We start from the raw sequence: 18681 nt of genomic DNA, 5'->3' as shown, positions 1-18681 counted from the left end.
GGCTACCTATAGCTAGAAGGGAAATGCTCAATGCACTCTGCATTGTCCACAGAGATTCGCAAGGAAAAGAACTGCTATACCTAAAAGTTAAATTCAAGAAATATAAAGCAAACAGAACACTGCGCTCCAGGCTGGAACAACTTATCATACCACCTTACCGTAACTGCTAACTCAGTATAAGCTGCCAAGCTCTGGAACTCACTACCAGCTGGCATTAAAAGCATCCAGGAGCATATACACTTCCAAGGACAGTTGGAAACTTGGATATTTTTCAACAGTACCACTTGCATCGAGGCAACAGAGCCCAGAAAACAGTAATAGCCTCAAGTGCAATACTCAGCTTACAACCAACAAAGAGCAAACGTCTCCACAAGCAAACTGCTTTCATTATGAAGGTAACCAAAAAGGGCTGACCTGTGGTTTGTCAAGTCATTATTTATTATGTACTTCCACATGTAACTGTTATGGCCCACAATAGAACTAACACCAAAATACGAAGAGGCCAGTAAACGGTTTTATCTTATACTTATTAAATTCACATGTGCATATCTGCTATGAGGGTTTGTCCATCACCAGCACCTTACATTTAAATAAACTACCAACCTAATAGGCATGGAATAACTGAAGAGCTCTGTCATACATTAGAGGACAATTCTGGAGGACTTTAATATAGTCCATTCACTGCAGGCCCCAAATATCTATACAATCTGACTGCTTCTTTACATCTCACATAGACACTCACATATGGGATGATATTAATATGCCCAACCTACAGATATGTTCACTTCTCTCTCCCTCCCTACAACCATATCACCAAAGGACCAGAACTATTACAAAATCTCAGATTGGACAACCCAATGCAGTAACCAGCCATGCAGATTATACCATATGTAATACCATAAAGGAACCTGCAGAGCTATTCAAAGCTAACCGCATACTGAAAACCATGAATACTGTGCATCTGCCACTTACAATTCAGCATCCAACACACTGCTACGCAATGCGTCCCTTAACATGATAACCTCACATTGGTGGTCATCACACACAACATGGAAACAATATCCTTCCAACCACACACCCTACATGGTGTAGCATACTTCCCAAAGTAGCCAAGCGCTTCAGTGCCCCACATAGAGGTATTAAGCGTTATATAAATGCTGCAAATCAATACATGGACAATACATAACAGTTATAATTGCAATACCCATGGGACCAAGATATTAAGATTAGTAGTAAGTCTACTAACCATCATATGATTTATGACTCAATTATAAGATTTAAATAAATTTTTTAAATGCATCCATTTTTCTCCACCATCAGCGTATGGGGTTTTGAAAAAAATTACATTCTCATCTCAAATACACTCTCAATCTGATATATATATATATATACACCCACATTACCTATATCTCTATATCCATATATATATTCAAGCGACATCTTCTGATTCAGTAGTCTGGGCGGCACACATGAGATACTTACAGGTAGCTGGAGAGCTACTCGTTAGAAACGCCTGGTATAGCTATTACTCAATTGGAAACAATTTTACTGAAAGAGGGACCAGATACCGAAGCTGTTGAATTAGATAAGTAACCCAGCAAGTGGACATACACTATGTTCTATCAATTCTCCTACAGCATGCAAACCACAGACTGCAAACTTGCTGCAGCCTTATGCAATGTTTTAAGTGCATCTCAAGTCCAAGAATCAACACTTAAGAAACGTTGAAGTAAGAAATGCATTTTGCAGAGAAACATGGAATATGGAACTGTATTTCTTACATGTTTATTCCTATTTAACAAATACAAAGATCAAGAGGTCCATCTTTAAAATATTATTTGAATATCAACTTACCTGCCAAAGTTTGCTGGCAAGAATTCAAGAAATGCATCATTCAGGTACAACTGGGTTAAATTTAAAAGTTGAGAGAATCCATCTGGAAGCCTAGATTATGGAAAAAACAAATTACAGTAAGTCTTTTCATTACATGTACATTGCATTAAATGGGACTTACATATTGTGGTATTGAATCATCACAACTCAGCTACCAATCTTATTACACATATACACTGAAAACCTTTCATTTAGAATCCTAATAAATTATTTCAAGCATGGTGAAGGAAATATTATTTTGAAAGTTAGAAGAAAAAGTACATTAAGGAGCTCTACCATGTACTATACTTTGCTGAAGGCATCACAATGTTAGTAAGTTTCAAAAGCAGACACGATAGAAGGAAAAAACTGATTGAATTGAATGCATCCTCATCCCATTTCTCAGACAGCAAGAACATTTGGAGTGTAAAGATAAAATTATTAAGTTTGCAATTTTGTATCAATGGCCTTGGGTTTGCAGCACCATTTTGGCAGCACTTCGATAACTTTTTGACGGAGGAAACCTTCTCAGCAAGCTTGAAGAACCATCTCTTTAGGCTGTTCTTGCGTTTTGACTTCCAAAAGTACATATCTTCACTTCACAGCAGAAACTTGACCAGCTGAGGTCCCCTTAGAAAATCAGGTTCTTCTGGCATGGGCAGTGACTTTTACCAGGCAAGGATTTTGGGTCCAACTGCCAGGTTTCTGAGTACTTCGCCTAGATCAGTGGGAGCCACAACCATTCTGTAAAAGCTTTTGCAACCCCGGAAAGTCACAAAGGAGAAAGCCAAGGAGACTGTTGCTAGCTAAACTCTCTCCCTGGCGGATCCTAAATCCGGATGCTTCTTTTGTATGCTTCTCTCGCTTCGGTATGGACTTCCAAAATGAACGTATCTTATGCGGACTGCATGTATAATGTACATTAATAACTGAAAAAGCCACATTGCGTACTTGCATTTATTGTAGTAAAGTACATGTTTATTAAAAAAGAAACACCTGGGAAATTTTTATAGCTAAACTTAGTTGCGGCTTTCTTCCGTATTATCAAGCGCTTAAAGGTGACCACTCCAAGAGTATCATTAGAGTGGCTTACTAATAAACTCAATGAATTTGCCCAAGGACTTCTCTTGAGCCATTGATAGTAAGTCAGGTCAACACATGTCTATTTGGCCAGTCTGTTCATTTACACATATCAATTAGTAAAATGTTATTTCTCACTGTGTTACTTCCCAAAAAATAATGCACTAAATACTGTAGGAAAGCCTCAGCACCCGACGGTTATTTCAGAAAAAAGATTAACACTAGATGACACACACTTGGATGTCCAGACACAAGAAGCTAAATTGAGTTCTTACTACTTGATCGACGGTCACAGCAGATTCTGCATTCTCTCATTTGACTTTCACTCTAGCGTGACAATGTACATATTTGTTATGGCAGGCCTGAGATCCTGGCAAAAACTCTTATTCCAGCTACACACTACAACAAACAAGGTTGACTGCCTAATGTGACATTCTGTGAGTTCCCCCTCCTGCCACCCACAAACATTAATATATAATGAAGGTAAACAATGGATTTACTCAATATTTTTTCAAACAGTGCCTAAAAAGCAATTTTTCTATGCCAAGCAAATCATGTATGTGCAGATCAGAAAAAGCGTGTGCCCAATACAGAGCACTGGATTCACCGCTGGCAATGGCTCTGTGTCCCTGGAGAACCTGCGTCTATCTGACGCAGCGTGTTCAACTGCAGAACATGGAAATAGTAAATAGTACAGCAGAAGCAATAACATCAGTGGCATGAAATTGTCGATTTACAAGATGTCTGAGAATAGACGTACTTTACAGGTTAGTGTCAAGGAGTGGTGTGGCTCACTGGTTAGAGGCGGCAGACCCGGAAGCAGAGGATGGCCCGGGACCAGGGTTCAATTCCAGACACGGCAGGGTCGTGAACCAGGGTCAGCGGACTTGATAATGCTCGCCTCGGTGCCTACTCTAACCAGGGATCACACTCGGCAACTCTGGGCATTAGCTTGCCTCATCTCCACAACGGCCCCCTACAGACGCTGGGGATGCCTGGTTTCACCTTGGAGATACCCAGGAGGGAACATCTCACAGGGAAAGCCAGGACGGGTTCCCTAGCGGTCTATAGCGCCAGGACGCCTCCGGGTAACAGTGCGCTTTACAAGACACACACACACACAAGTACATGCACAACTACACAATTAAAATGACTAATGAACTATGCTTTTTGGCTCTTGCATAAAAAAAGATGGCTCCAGCTTTATATCACTGGAAGTCCAACTCTGGTGCTTTTAGGATCACTTTCATATTGTGTAATATATAATACCACTAAAATGAAATACTTCTTAATAAAATCGATAATACAACTAGAAGCACAACTTAATAGAAAGAAGACAAAACCAAATGTCCAATTTCTTAAAAACGTTAAAAGCAATGGCGCACAAACTGTGAAGTTGACATTTACTTGAACTGGCCTGGCTTCAGAGCTATCTCAGCTGTATTAACCTGCCACACAGCTTACGGGCGAGCCATTACTGTATGGGGCTCTTCCTTGCAACATGAGGTTTGCCTTTTTTTGCCACAGGATTGGTTTACCTATTAATAATGTTAGCACTGGGACAGAAACATAGCGCCAACCCAACATGGCTCTTTTCTTCTGATTTGGCACAGATTTTCAGATGTGATATGGACTCAGCGCCAGACAAACTTCAATAATTTGAGGCTGCACATACAAAAACAGGTGTCCCAAGGAATGAGCAGGACTTGCTGTCTTTCGGATTTTGTTGTCAATAATCCCTGTAGGCAGCGCTGCAGGGCTTTGAAAACCCACGATGCCTCCGAATCCTGGAGGAAACTGCCATGTGCCCAGATGGCCAACCCGGGAATGGTATTTACCATTATGAAACACCACAACATCTCGGCAACACAACTGATTCCAGCCTTTGATGAAGCAATTGTAGAATCACTGCTGAACTATTCAAAAATGTGAGTGTGTCGGATTATGAAGTTTCAACATAGTCACAATTAAGCAGCTCGCAAGTAATCATATCTGAAAACTTTGCAGGCTTCAATGGCTGTCTGTGGCAAAGGGGGGTGCGGGGGGGCCTAGAAGTGGTTATGTCAGAACTACAAAATACCTGCTGGTCTGCAGAATTCTGGGCGACGTTCTTCCAAGCAGTCGTCATGACGGGTTTTATGTTACCTTTCTCTATTTTAACCCTTTGCCGGCCGGCCAGCCAGCAGCCTGGTACTTCCATGCCCGCACAATAGAAAGGCAGGATAATACGGGGAAACTGAGCACAAAATGGGACACTGTTTTTAGGCCTAAAGAAATGTACAAAGTTGTGCCAAGACTACACATTTCTCTTCAACAAATGTAAAAGTTACACAATTGCTTATATAAGATTATGGCCTGTGAGGTACATACAGTTAATGTACTTTAAAGTCTATCTGGTTGTTTTGCTGGTCTAGAGAAATAGAACACCATGTACATCATGCAAACACCCACCTAGCAAATAAATCTATTTAGTCTTATAACTCTGGCTTTCCCAACTTCATGTTAAAAATAAACATGTCTTCAGGTTACAGGAAGTCTTTTCCCAAAGGTCTGCTGCTTGTCATCTGTTCCAACCACACAATGAGTGCTCAAGTCCAAAGTGGGCTTACCAGGCAGAATGAAGTCAATCAAAAATAAACCACAATATCAGACACATGACCTCACTGTGCAATAAGCTTTCTAAACAAAAATGCCAATCAAATATGTTTTCTTAGTATAAATTATAGCTAACTGTGAAAAGCGAGTAGCGTTTCAGCCTAGAGTGAAATAGATCTCTATCTTTGTACGACACATAGGGCACGTTTAAAATAAAAAAAAAGAGATGAAAAAGAAAATAACAAATGGTGACGTCAATAAGTCAAGTGTTCGAGTGCAACGAATGAGGACATTTGTGTATGTTTTTGTTTGTATGTGCTATTATATTAAAGCCAAACCTCTTTGCAGAGGCTCGTACCTTTCATGGGCCATCACGCTGGCAGGCTTGCGCATGAATCTGAAGAGAAGCGGCTTCTGGCAGAAAGTTCCACCGTCTGCCAATGCGTCATAGGCTTCGGTGCGCATGCCAATGGCGTTCGGGCATTTGCACTGACGTCTGTATTTTAATCACCCCATTTTCCAAATGTACGACAATAGTCACTAATGAGCACTTTACCCAGGGCACGAATCGGGAGTACACGCAGGTACACAGTGTCCACCCACTATTTTCACAGGGTGGTCGCCGTCTCCCCTGCCAGGAAGTTGGGCCCCACAGAAATATGTTGAACTTGTCCCAGTGTAAGACACAGGAACAGGTTCAGCAGCGCCTACACGTTGTCTGCTTTCCCATTCCAGCAGCAGCGTGCAGTCAGAGAGGGGGCTTCTTTTCCACCTCCAGCCAGGCCGAAGTTAAGGGGCCATCCGCCCTCCTTTTGTTGAATATCCTGACTGTAGGCGGCCTAGAACATCACACTTAAATGTAAAAGCACCGGACGGGAAACAAAGGCACACAGCTTGCTATCTCTTCACAGGTACTTAAGAGATGCATGCTTTTGCCTTTGTTCTGTCCCTGTAGATAAATGCAAACACTGTAAGACTGTCAGATGGGGTGGTCTGTCCCAGTATTTACACAAATAATTTAAATAGCATTATTTTATTTCTTTTAAAGTGCTACGTCGTAACGTCATAGCATGCGTCATTATGTCACTTGCTTAGTGTCTGACTTGGTCAGTCCCCCCACTTCTTTTTATAGGACTTGTGCCCAGCGTCGGATTGGTAGCGCGGGCATTCGGGCAATGCCCGAGGGGCCGGTGTCCGAGTTCTGCTGTGGGCTGCTTTTTGAGCAGTCTGGGGGGCTATTTGGGCGCTGTCTCTGTTCTTCTAATACAGTCAGCGGCCCAGTGGGTGTCTGAGTGGCCTTTCTAGAGGCGGATGAGCGCTCATCACCTCTGTTTAGCAGAGGTATCACTCCCTTTGTCTCTCGAGCTGGCCCATTAATGTCTGCACATAGTGAGCGGGGGCAGGGGGCCTGAGTAGAAGTGGCCTCACTTGTTTCACCAGTGTAAACTAACGCGTGCATTTCTTTAACCCCCTCTCCCCCCCATCCCTGAAGTTTTTTATAAGATTACACCAAATCAGTGATAAGAGTGTTTATACAAATGTGGGCCGTTTTTTTTTTTTTTGCGAGCCCGGGCCGATTTTAATTCCCAATCCCTGCTTGTGCCCTGACTTTACCCAATTATCCGAGGACTGTTAGAGCAGTAAATCATCCCCTCTTTAAATAGGTGTTTTTTTCTGTGCCGCTCCTGTGAGTTTCAGTGGAACCATAGAAACACAGGGCACTTCCGGGAAGCATGGACAGACGGTGTGCGTTCGATGGTTATAACACGTGTCTCACTCTTCCCTTTCTTCTCCACTCTGCTTTACAAGCGTCTCAGCAGTTTGCACTCCTACCCCTGTCCAGTCAGCAGGTCCTGTCCTCTAATCACTGTATCCGTGTTCTCAGCCCGACTTCGAGGCTGTAATTTATGACCCTGCATGCACAGCATCTGATAAGTAGACTGGTGACCATGAATAAGAGCCTGTGATTTCTTTCACAGATATGGGTGGCTGCTGAGGAGGTAGGAAGCCAGGCGCTCCTTACTGCTGCCACCGTTGCCTGAGCAGCTGAACTTCACATACAGCACCCTGAGGGATTGAAGGGTGACACAGCGTGTTCTAAAACTACTTAATAACCAACCAACACCAGAGGGAATCTGGGAGGTGACAGTAAATACGACGTCCGATGGGAAAACAATAGAGAAATTTGTATTAAAAAAATAGGGAAATGCTACATTTAGGGAGCGAAACCATTATACTTCAACCACTGACACAAACGTGGAAGTTCAAGAGATAAATCCATTGTTCAAATGTTAAAGATAGGATAAGAAACAAAACTTACTTTGAAATTGGATTTACACTGGCTTCAACAATGGTCAAAACTTTACAGTTTTTGATATTTTCTGGAAACTCCTGAATCCCTGCAAGAAATTAAAGAAAAGAAGGATAATCATTAGTTCAAAACTTTGTTAGGCATATGAAAGGACAAATTACTTAGTTGTATAGTATGTTTTTTACTCAAAATTTGTCTGTAATCCTCATAAAAAGAACATAATCATGTGGACTGTACTGCACAGTTGTGTTGAAGCAACATGTAGTGAAACCGAACACATGTTCCTTGCTTTCAGATCTGTGCTTGCCACATTCTGCGTGTGCCTGAACCATGCCCCTCAACAAAAGCTGACCACTGCGATACTAACCACATCCCTCTGCTCTCATCATGGAACCAGAGCGTTGGAGTAACTTCCCCATTATAACTCCTACCGCTCAAAACAGGTTCATTGGTAGGGCTGGCATCTGTCGTTTTAGTGCCCTTACCACGTCTGATCTATTGTCTTCTTTTAGCACAGTCAACTATATTATCATGTCTAGTTGCCTTAGGGATCTGGGATCTTTGACTTTGTACTGGAATGGTTCATCTCTTTCTTCTTTAACCCCTTGACCGCGGCCGGAATTCTGCGCCTGTGCAGCAGATTCCGATCGCGGGCATGGTCATGACGGCTCCCGGCCGTCATCAGCACACGACCACCATGATGCATGACGGACGGGAGCCGTCATCAACACGCAAGGGGTTAATCTAACTGAAAGAGGCCGGACATTCTGGCCTCTTTTTTTCTTTAGCCTGGTCACTAACCCAGTTCAATGTTGTGGGCTCTCACCAAATCTCATCTGCTGCTGTGGCTACTATCTTTGTATGCACGTCAGTGAAACACAGCCTACAATATATCTGTCATCAGATGTCTCGTTTAAGAACCGTCTAGGGCGGGCTGTGGAGTGGAAGGGGGACAGTTAGCCTAAACTGACCCACAAGAAGGCCAACATCATTCCCCACGGATATATAAACATTGGCCTGAAAAAGGGCTCATGCCCTAAACCGGAAGCTAAAACTCAAAATCTGGGAATCAAAGTTGAGGAAGGACTGATCATGCCTGCTAGGTATCGGAAGTGACTTCAATCTTCTACCTTCATCTGCGTGGTCTTGGAAAGCCTATGCCCTTTGCCAGTAAGGTTTGCAAAAGTTCACCAGAAAAGCTACTAATGCCTCCCTCCTAATTATTCTAATACCTTGTACGTCCGCCGCAAGTCTTCCTGATGTTGTCTTCTAGTATGGAGACAGACTCTTCTCAGTTCAGCCATGCTAACATCTCTTGATAAGACTTCACTGCTTATCGAGAACAGAGATCGCTTTGAAGTATTTACGGTTGCCATTCCACTAATTGAGAACAATTCCTGGCTTTTATCAAGGGCAGGCTTCATCAAAACTAGTCTCAGCCACATCAACAGTAAATTTAGGAAACCCCAGCCCAAAGGCCGAAGCTTTCCCATTATGGCCCCCCAACTACAGAATGTCATTCATTGAGTTATTAGGTTTATTACCACTCTTTCTGATTTCAGACATACTACCAAAATCTAGTTGCTGAAACAGTAATCTGTCTTTTAAAGGGGGCTTTCTGTACACAAAGGTAGAGCAGAACTGTTCGCTCACACCCAGCAACAAGAAAAGGTACAACTGCACTTTATCAAGAATAGCTTCGCATCTCCTTAAGCAGCTATCCACAGAAGTCCCATTCAAGGCTCCTGAAAATCGTTACTGCCCTCAATCTCGGCTTGTCGCAACAACCAGAATCTGTTGAATTCACCACCATCCTCAGCATCACGGATGGCCAGTGCTTCTAAAAGTAATCGCTTTGGCTACTGCTTTCTTTAGCCATTGAGTTAATGGTAAGTGCCCTACTCACTCTTATTTCCTAGCTGGCATGCATAGGTTCGTGCATTTGGCCACTCAATAACAATTGTAAAAGCAATATACCTCCCGATTCAGACGTATATTCCCTGAAACGATGTATGGCGAGTCGCTCAGTGGACTTATGAACCCACTACAGGAATCATTGTTTGACTTCATGGCCACAGGTTAGAATCTCAGCAGATCCATTGAGACCTTCTTCCTTCCAAGGTCGGTAAAATGAGTGCCACTGATTTGGCCAACAATAAACATTTATTATTTCAGCACTAGGAGACCCAAGGGTAAATGTGCACAGCAGGAGGCATGGTTAGATAAAACATGAATAACACTGGTAGCCTCATCTATTCAAATATGAATTAAACTCCCATTGCTTCTTTCGCTCTGGAATACATAGGGATGAGGAGGGTATTACAAAGCAACATTTTCAAAGTCTTAACGTTAAATCATGTACTTTATTTCCATGATGCCTATTTTCTTTGGGCAGGAAATCATGTTAAATCCATTTATATTTTACATGCTAGTATGCATAAATGATGTATCAATTGCAAAAGGTGAGGATGAAAGCTGTGTCACCTTCCCCAGAAATAAAACAGGTAATTAAACAGCAAAGGATACTCTAGACGGAATAATTATGCTGGACAATTTAGGATTATAATTTTCTGGTATTGCCCTACTTGGATGCAGTGCTGATCAAAATACAAAAGGGGCCAATAACGTTGAACAGGATTAATCTACAACATTCAAGCCCCCACGCCAAGTGTATTCTACTGAGTGGAATATGGAAAGGTGTAAGAGGAAGGGCTGTCCACATCTGCCCATTGTCAGAAATGGGGTTTCTGGTTGGCTAGGGTGTATACCTAAGCCAGGCAGAACCCACCACTCTAGTCAGGGTAAGGGAGTAACACATCCAAGATAACCCCTGCACACCCCTTTGGTAGCTTGGCAGAGGAGTCAGGCTTATCCTAGAGGCAAGGTGTAAACCGTTTAAGCAACATACACACCAGTGTCACACCAGGCACACCACAAAAGAGACTCCACACAAGGTTATATAAAAATATCCTTTGTATTACACCTAAAACACATTAAACCACAATTACATAAATCACTGTGCCACTAGGCACTTGTCATGACGTCATATAGATCATAAACCACATCAATCATCACTTTGCCAACTAGGCAATCGTCAAAATAATGAGTAGATCATAAATCCCTTGGCCATAAGGCAATCGTCATAAATACAATTAGTACACTAAAGACACTCCTTTCCGGTTGCACATGTTCTTAAAACATCGGGGCAACATTATGCATAACATCACAGTTATGTTGCATTACATCAGGGTCTCACATTAGGGCATTGAACTGTACATGCCTTTCATAAATCTCATGAATCACCACTCATTACTGCTTCGGAGCCGGTCCAGGAACTACCAGGTAGAGCCATGAACCTGTTGGAGGAAGCTTCTCTGCACTCTTACCACCCTTTCTATGATGGGATACCTGGACCCCCTTAAGAGCAAAATGCTGTGCTGTTAAAGTGAGAGCCCAAAGTATGTCAACTGAGTCCCTGCGAGACCTTGAAGCCCGGCATGCCGTCGCTCCGGTGAGGCGGAACCTTCTGGACTTGCGGGCAATACCCGCTTGTGGCCAACTTCCCTTGGGACGCCTCCGTTGAGCCCTTACTCGGAATGCCACAGCTATGCAAACGCAGCCCTGCGGGCGTGGGAACCCACTTGAAGGATTCGAAAGGGCTTTTAGGTCAGAAGAGCAACTGGGTGCACGGCCTAAGTGAACGCACTATGTGTGAAAAGAGGGCTGTAATTATTAGGTGCAAAAGGGTGAGTGGATAAGCCTACCAAACCACTCAGTGAAGGGTAGACTAGCTGCCCAATAGAAAGCTTACGGGTTTACCCAATGCACTCAAGCAACAGTAACACATATATTATGTAGCAATTCTCAGCTGGGTCGGAAGTATCACCAGCAGTGCGACCTTTTGGTTTAGATACAGCCATTAAAGCCCTGAGGATTCGCATATAGCGATGAAACACGTGTCGGCTGGCTAATCGACATAATAAAGGACTCCTACGGACTACTCTCCCTCTGGAGCATCTGATTGACTTCTGTTGTTTTTGTTGCACTGTACTTTAGAGAGAATTGCTACATAATATATGTGTTACTGTTGCTTGAGTGCATTGGGTAATCTCGTGGGAACCCACTTACCTGTCCGTTCACCAAAAAACCCCAAAAGCACCTGGAGTCTCCGTCTGCTGCGGTACATGGGAACTGCAAGGATTCCTTCTTCTCGTTGGCTCCCCTCTCTCCTTTGTTGCTGTGGGCGTGGAAGGTAGGAGCGGCAGTCCTCGCCGACCCACAGCAGGGTAGCAGCAGAGGCCCTCCTCTCACTCTCTATAGCACATTCCAAGCTGGCCACACCCAGGCTCGACCCTGCGGCCCGGAACCTCTGCCAGGTTTCTGGCTGCTTCCTGGTCGTCTGGAGAGCATCCTCGCTGCTTTTGGGTTCATCACGGCATTCTGCTGGGCGGCAACGAGCCACGGCTTCTCTTGTTCTGTGTCATTGCGGGGCAGAAGCAGTGCTGAACAGAGGGATCTGCTCCGCCCTTGACCCTCCCATGCAGAGGCTCTCCTCCAGCGCTTATCATGCGCTTCAGTTGATGTTCTCCGGCCACAGCCACGGCCACATAGAGAAAGTGCAGGCCTGCAAACACTCGGGTGAGCCAGCACCGGGACTGGAAAATAACTCTCGCACTGCGCTGTATGGCAATTACCAGCGCTCAACATGCGCTTTGCTTAAAATTGTAAGTAGTGAATAACGCAACACTCACCATGCCCTGGACTTGTGACAAGACGCTCACCACATGCTCCAAAGGAGCAACAATGAAAAGCTCAGTATAACTTTTCCTCAAAAAGGGTGAAGAACCGTCCAATACTTGGCCTGCTCTGGCCAAGAGCAGCAACTGCAGGCCGTCCCACCCTACACATCAGGGGCAGCACTCAAGCTCTTGGAGATTCCTCACAAGCAGGATACCACAGCAGGGCAAAAAGAGTCAGTCCTTTTTCTCCACCACAGACAGAAGCAGCAACTGCAGGCCAACCCACACCTCACTCAGAGAATGCAGCGCTCCTCACACAGTCCTTCCGCTCTACTTCTTGGCAGGGTCCTCTTGTTCCTTGAAGTATTCTAACGTCATGAGGTTTTAGGTGTAATACTTATAACCCAAAATGTTCTTTGTGGTAAGGGTCTCTGAACCCAGTCCAAACCAGTCCTGTCCTCCCTGGTGCAGCATGACCAACGGGGGTGGAGACAGCATTGTGCAAAAGGAGACACAGCCTATTCAGGTGCAAGCAAAACTCCTCCCACCACTCTAAATGCAGACCAGCTCTATTCAGCCCTGCAATGAGTCACCCAGGCAATGCAGGGCACATCTCAACCCCCCAGTGACTGTTTAGAGTAAATGCACTTCTCAGCTCCGGTCACTCACACTGACACGCTGAACACACAAACGGCCAGAGGCACACAGAAAGGTAAAGTAAGAAAATGCCCACTCTCTAAAAGCGACATTTTCAAACACAGGATTTGAAAAACTCCTTTATCAAAAGCTGCGTTAATAAATTCTGAGTTTAGAGAGTCCAAACTCCATTTTCCTATCTTGTCCCTATTGCAAATTACACTTGTAAAAATGCTACAGTACAACCCCAATGATAATCCTATGGGACAGATAGCCTTTCAACAGTGAAAAACAAATTACACAGTATTTTACTATCAGGCCAACACACACCAGTACATGTCCTACCTTTCACATACACTACACCCTGACATCGGGGTATCTTGGGCCTTCCATGGGGTGCCTTACATGTAAGGAAAGGAAAGGTTTGGGCCTGGCAAGTGGGTGCACTTGCCAGGGTAACATGGCAGTTCACAACTGTGCACGGAGACACTACAGTGGTAGATTTGAGACACATTTACAGGTCTGCTCATGTGGGTGGTACAACCAGTATTGCAAGCCCACTAGTGGCATTTGATTTACAGGCCATGGCACACAGCGTGCAATTTACTAGGGACTTACCAGTAAGTCAAATATGCCAATCATGGATAACCACAATTTATACAGAGAGCATATGCACTTTAGCACTGATCAGCAGTGGTTAAGTGCCCAAAATTCCACAGCCAACAAAAACAGGGTCAGAAAAATAGGAGGGAAAAGGCAGAGGTGGGTCAGCTACGTGCTTCCCAGTTTTAATTTTGCTAGTCCCTCGGGGGTGCAGTACCAAGAGTGGGTCACCTTTATCAGTGTCTCTTTGCCTGCTACGCTAGCGGAGGAGATCCTGGTTCTTTGCAGGATGGTTACCCATTCTTTAGTCGTAAAGGATCCCTCTAGTTCTGCCTGCCATCTCTTCTGTGCCGGGCATTTTTGAGTGGTATCAAGTCTACTCAGAAAGGAGTATATTTGGGAGAGGAGATGTTTATTATCAGTTTTGGTAATGAGCCATTTTTCGAACTTCATGGGCCATCTGCTGGCCATGGGACGAATATGGGGTTGTGTGACCCAATGGCGTATTACAGTGTAGCAAAAAACACAGTTGATGGACAGAATGCAGAACAATGTCTTACATTCACCCCAGTACAAAGATCTGGGCCTAAATCCATCGTTTTTTTGCACTCCACACCACCCTAGGTCAGACACTGGCTATATGCAAATCAGCCTTGACCCTGTGCCTCATGGGAACAGTCCAGCCCGAACTACCAAGCCATGTCTTTCCTAGACCGGAATCAAGCATCCAAGGACCGGTTTCTGGCTATCAGCCTTCTATCAGCCTTCTACAGCCTGGATAGCTTGACTCCAGTGATGCGGAGAGCCTGGGACTCACGTCTGAGCATACCCAGCCCAATCGGGGTGAAAATTGCAAAAATTGCAAAAAACACAGTTGATGGACAGAATGCAGAACAATGTCTTACATTCACCCCAGTACAAAGATCTGGGCCTAAATCCATCGTTTTTTTGCCCTCCACACCACCCTAGGTCAGACACTGGCTATATGCAAATCAGCCTTGACCCTGTGCCTCGTGTGAACAGTCCAGCCCGAACTACCAAGCCATGTCTTTCCTAGACCGGAATCAAGCATCCAAGGACCGGTTTCTGGCTATCAGCCTTCTTCAGCCTGGATAGCTTGACTCCAGTGATGCGGAGAGCCTGGGACTCACGTCTGAGCATACCCTGCCCACTCGGGGTGAAAATTGCAAAAAACACAGTTGATGGACAGAATGCAGAACAATGTCTTACATTCACCCCAGTACAAAGATCTGGGCCTAAATCCATCGTTTTTTTGCACTCCACACCACCCTAGGTCAGACACTGGCTATATGCAAATCAGCATTGACCCTATGCCTTGTGGGAACAGTTCAGCCCACTCGATGGTTGATTCCGGTCTAGGAAAGACATGGCTTGGTAGTTCGGGCTTGACTGTTCCCATGAGGCACAGGGTCAAGGCTGATTTGCATATAGCCATTGTCTGTCCTAGGGTGTTGTGGAGTGCAAAAAACGATGGATTTAGGCCCAGATCTTTGTACTGGGGTGAATGTAAGACATTGTTCTGCATTCTGTCCATCAACTGTGTTTTTTGCGTATTACAGTGTAGCGCCAGTGTTCCTTCTCTGGGAGTTTGTGGAAGTCGTGTAGGCGAGGAAAGTCCAGGAGGCCTGTGTGGTCAAAAATGTTGCATATTCTTTTGCAGTTGGCCTCCTGCCAGGTTTGGAAGGCCTTACCACTCAGTGCAGGTGGGGGGATGGTGGTGGGGGGTTGTGCTATGTTGCCAATGATGCCAAAGCGCTGGAATGGCTCAGGGTAGCTATGCGCTCAATAAGTACTACTACATTCATTCATTCATGATGGGCATGAGAAGTAAGGTATGGGTGGAGAGCCCCTTCGAGATTTGAACTTTGTCTCAGGCAGCGCCCGCAGCCCTTGTTACTGGGGAAATATAGACTGACGCCATAGGGCACTGTGTCATTTAAAGAGGCAGGAGATCTTCCAAATGTGGAGTCCAGCTTTGGCTCGGTCCAGAAAGCGCCTGCTGCATTCCAATATATAGCACAGTTGGGCAGCTGTGTAGTAGTGGGTGAGATGGGAGGTGCCCAGTCCTTCCTTTCTGATGATGAGGTAGGCAAGTCTACCCAGCCAGTAAAGATCCACCTCTGTTCCACTGTTGTAGGTCAGCACGTGCAATGTTTAGAAGGTCTGTAAGGTTGAGTTCTACTCTCTTCCACAGTGAGGGGCACGCCTTCAGGCCTAAATAAATGATACAGTGTTTTGCCTAGGATGCAGGGAAGAAAGCACTGTTCCAGTGTGAGGCGGTCATGATGTGGCACCGTAAGACTGTGGGCATGTGACTTTGGGATATTGACCATAAAGCCAGAGATCGTCCAAAGACCTCAAGCTTTTGTAGCAGAGTTGGCAGGGACATGAGTGGTTGCATAAATGTTAGTATCACGTCATCTTCATAGAAGGTGATTTTGGGTTCTTGGTGGCCAAGAGTGATGCCTGAGATGCATGTTTCCCTTCGGAGTCTCCCAGCTAATGGCTCCAAATAGAGAGCAGAAAGAAGCGGAGAAAGGGGACTTCCCTGTCTAGTGCCTTTAACTTTGGGGAATGTCGGCGATATGCAGTTGTTCACTGTGTTTGTGGGACTACATTGCACCCAGGTGAGAAATCTAGTTCCAAGACTTGTCTTGGCCAACACCTGCCAACGGTAGGGCCAATTGACTTCATCAAACGCTTTTTTGGTGTCAAACGGAAAGAGGGAGCGTTGGCATGTGAGAGCAAGTCACCTTATCAAGGATGTGCAACAGTCCCTTGGTGTTGTTGCTGAAGCAGCGATAGGGATAAAACCGGTTTGGTCTGGATCAATAAGTCCCTGCATACAGGGATTCATGCGTGACACCCGATGCCTATAAAAAGTTTGATGTCTAGTTTGAGGAGGGATATTGGGCGGTAGGAAGGGCATCTTGTTAATTCTGTCCCGGGTTTGGGGCCAACGGGGATTAGCGCCTCCCTAATGCAATCCGTCAGTACACCTGTCTCCCCCAATGAGTTTTATAAGGGGGCTAGCTGGGTACCGAAATGTGTAGAAATCTGCTGTGAACCCATCTGTCCCAGGCACCTTGCCCGGTTGAATTCGGGCAATAGCAACAAGCACCTTGTCCACCCAGATATTCACCTCTAAGGAATGTGCTTCCGCATTGCGGAAGCATGCTGTGTACGTGGAGGAGAGGTAGGTGTCTGTATCTAATGGATCTATCACTTTCGCAGTATAGAGGTCTGTGTAGAAGTGTTCAAAGCTTGTGATTTGTCATGGTCTGTGCTGGCTACATAGCCTGTTTGGAGGTGTCTCGGCTGTACTTGATGTTTGAGTGCCTGGGCTTGGAGTTTATGTGCCAAGAGTTGCCTCTATTTGTTACCCTCAAATAAAATATGTTTGGTGCAGAGGCGGGCTAGTTCAGCTCGGTCCATGTCCAGAGTTTTAAGCTGTTTACAGGATGGGGGGGGGGGATACTCTGTGGGAGCTGGTCAACTAGTGTGCCTCCTCAATTTCCCTCACTTGATTCCTCAAGGAAGTGCCTAATCCCATTCAGCCTGGCCAAAATGACTATGAAGGTGCCTTGCACCATCGCCTTTAAGGCATCCCACAGTAATGCGACCGGAGTGTTGGGCAGTCATTAACAGATCACTTTGTTCACCTCTGTTACTGTGGATGCGTATGAGAGTAGAGTGTGTTTGAGACGCCATGTCTTTCAAAGGTTGTATTCCCGGGAAGGGGTGCTGTAATCATAATGGAGGTATGCTCGGACAGGGCAGGGACCCCAATGTCAGCGGTGGTGTTAGCTCACGCCAGGCGGGAGGTCTATGCAAGCATAAATCTGGTGCGAGGCCGAGAAGAAAGAGAACTCTATCCTGGTGGTGTTTGGGGGCCCATCACATCTTTTAGGCCCTCCTCCCTCAGCCAGGCCCAACCCTCCTCAATCCAAGTTCCTATCTGACCCAAACTTTGGGTCGATCTATCGAGGCAGGCGTTAGGGACTAAATTGAAGTTTTCCCCTACTATGATGTCTGCATCTGAGGCTGAAGTGACCAAGATGAGGAACTGTAGATGAGAGCATTTTTGTTGTTCGTTAGGCGCGTACATCCTGGCAAGTGTAAAGGTGTATGTTAGGAAGGAGAGTCTCAAAGCTAGCAGGCTACATGTGACTTCCACATGGGTCTGCATCACCCACCCCTGGAATTTACTGGTAAGGAGTATCGCCACAACCGCTTTTTTACTGGAACCAGAGGAAAAATATGGTCTATCAAAAAAGCGTGCGTTCAGCCACCCAGTCTTTCTTTAGGAGGTGTGTTTATTGCAAGAGGCATATGTCACAGCCAAATTCTTTAGGCAGCGACAACAGTGCTTGCTGTTTAAATAAAGTATTTTGATCATAGGGAGTGGAGGCCGGCTGTGGCAGGTGTGGACAGATACCAACCTGGTGTGTGGAGGCAAGTGGCTAGCACTACAGATGCCCCTCAAATATTAAGGGAGACCACCATAGGGGTTAGTCGGGGAAAGACGTAACTAGGGGTGAGTAACTGAGCAGTACCTATCATGTGGCTAGTGGTGTGGGGTAGTGTCTGCAGAAGTGGTGGTGGAAATGACTAGGCCATACTCTGAGTTCCCCCCAACCCATTCGTATGGTATGCAGAGGGGGTTGTGGTCCAGGTTGTGATTCTTCAGTCAAATAATCTGTAGTTTGCTGCACCAGAGAGGGGGGGTCAGACAAGGCAGAACGAATTCTGAGGGCCCATGGAGTATCAGATCAAGGACTCAGTCTGATTGTTGGTCCTGGGTATCATCATGGAGCTGGATGT

At 45.2% G+C, this 18681-nt stretch overlaps 1 protein-coding gene across 1 annotated transcript in view; it reads right to left on the bottom strand.

Moving 5' to 3' along the window:
- The window catches only part of ERBIN (erbb2 interacting protein), a 710182-nt gene that overhangs the window by 250881 nt on the left and 440620 nt on the right, over nucleotides 1-18681 (bottom strand). The window contains exons 6-7 of the mRNA XM_086963488.1: nucleotides 7868-7946; nucleotides 1855-1944 (exon numbers count right to left, since the gene is read on the bottom strand). Coding sequence (XP_086819614.1) covers nucleotides 1855-1944; nucleotides 7868-7946 — 169 coding nt within the window. The remainder of the gene's footprint in view (nucleotides 1-1854; nucleotides 1945-7867; nucleotides 7947-18681) is intronic.

The sequence above is a fragment of the Lissotriton vulgaris genome, chromosome 3_1, assembly GCF_964263255.1.
Source record: "Lissotriton vulgaris chromosome 3_1, aLisVul1.2, whole genome shotgun sequence".
In the NCBI taxonomy this organism is placed as follows: Eukaryota; Metazoa; Chordata; class Amphibia; order Caudata; family Salamandridae; genus Lissotriton; species Lissotriton vulgaris.
This window is presented reverse-complemented; position numbering and strand designations above follow the sequence as displayed.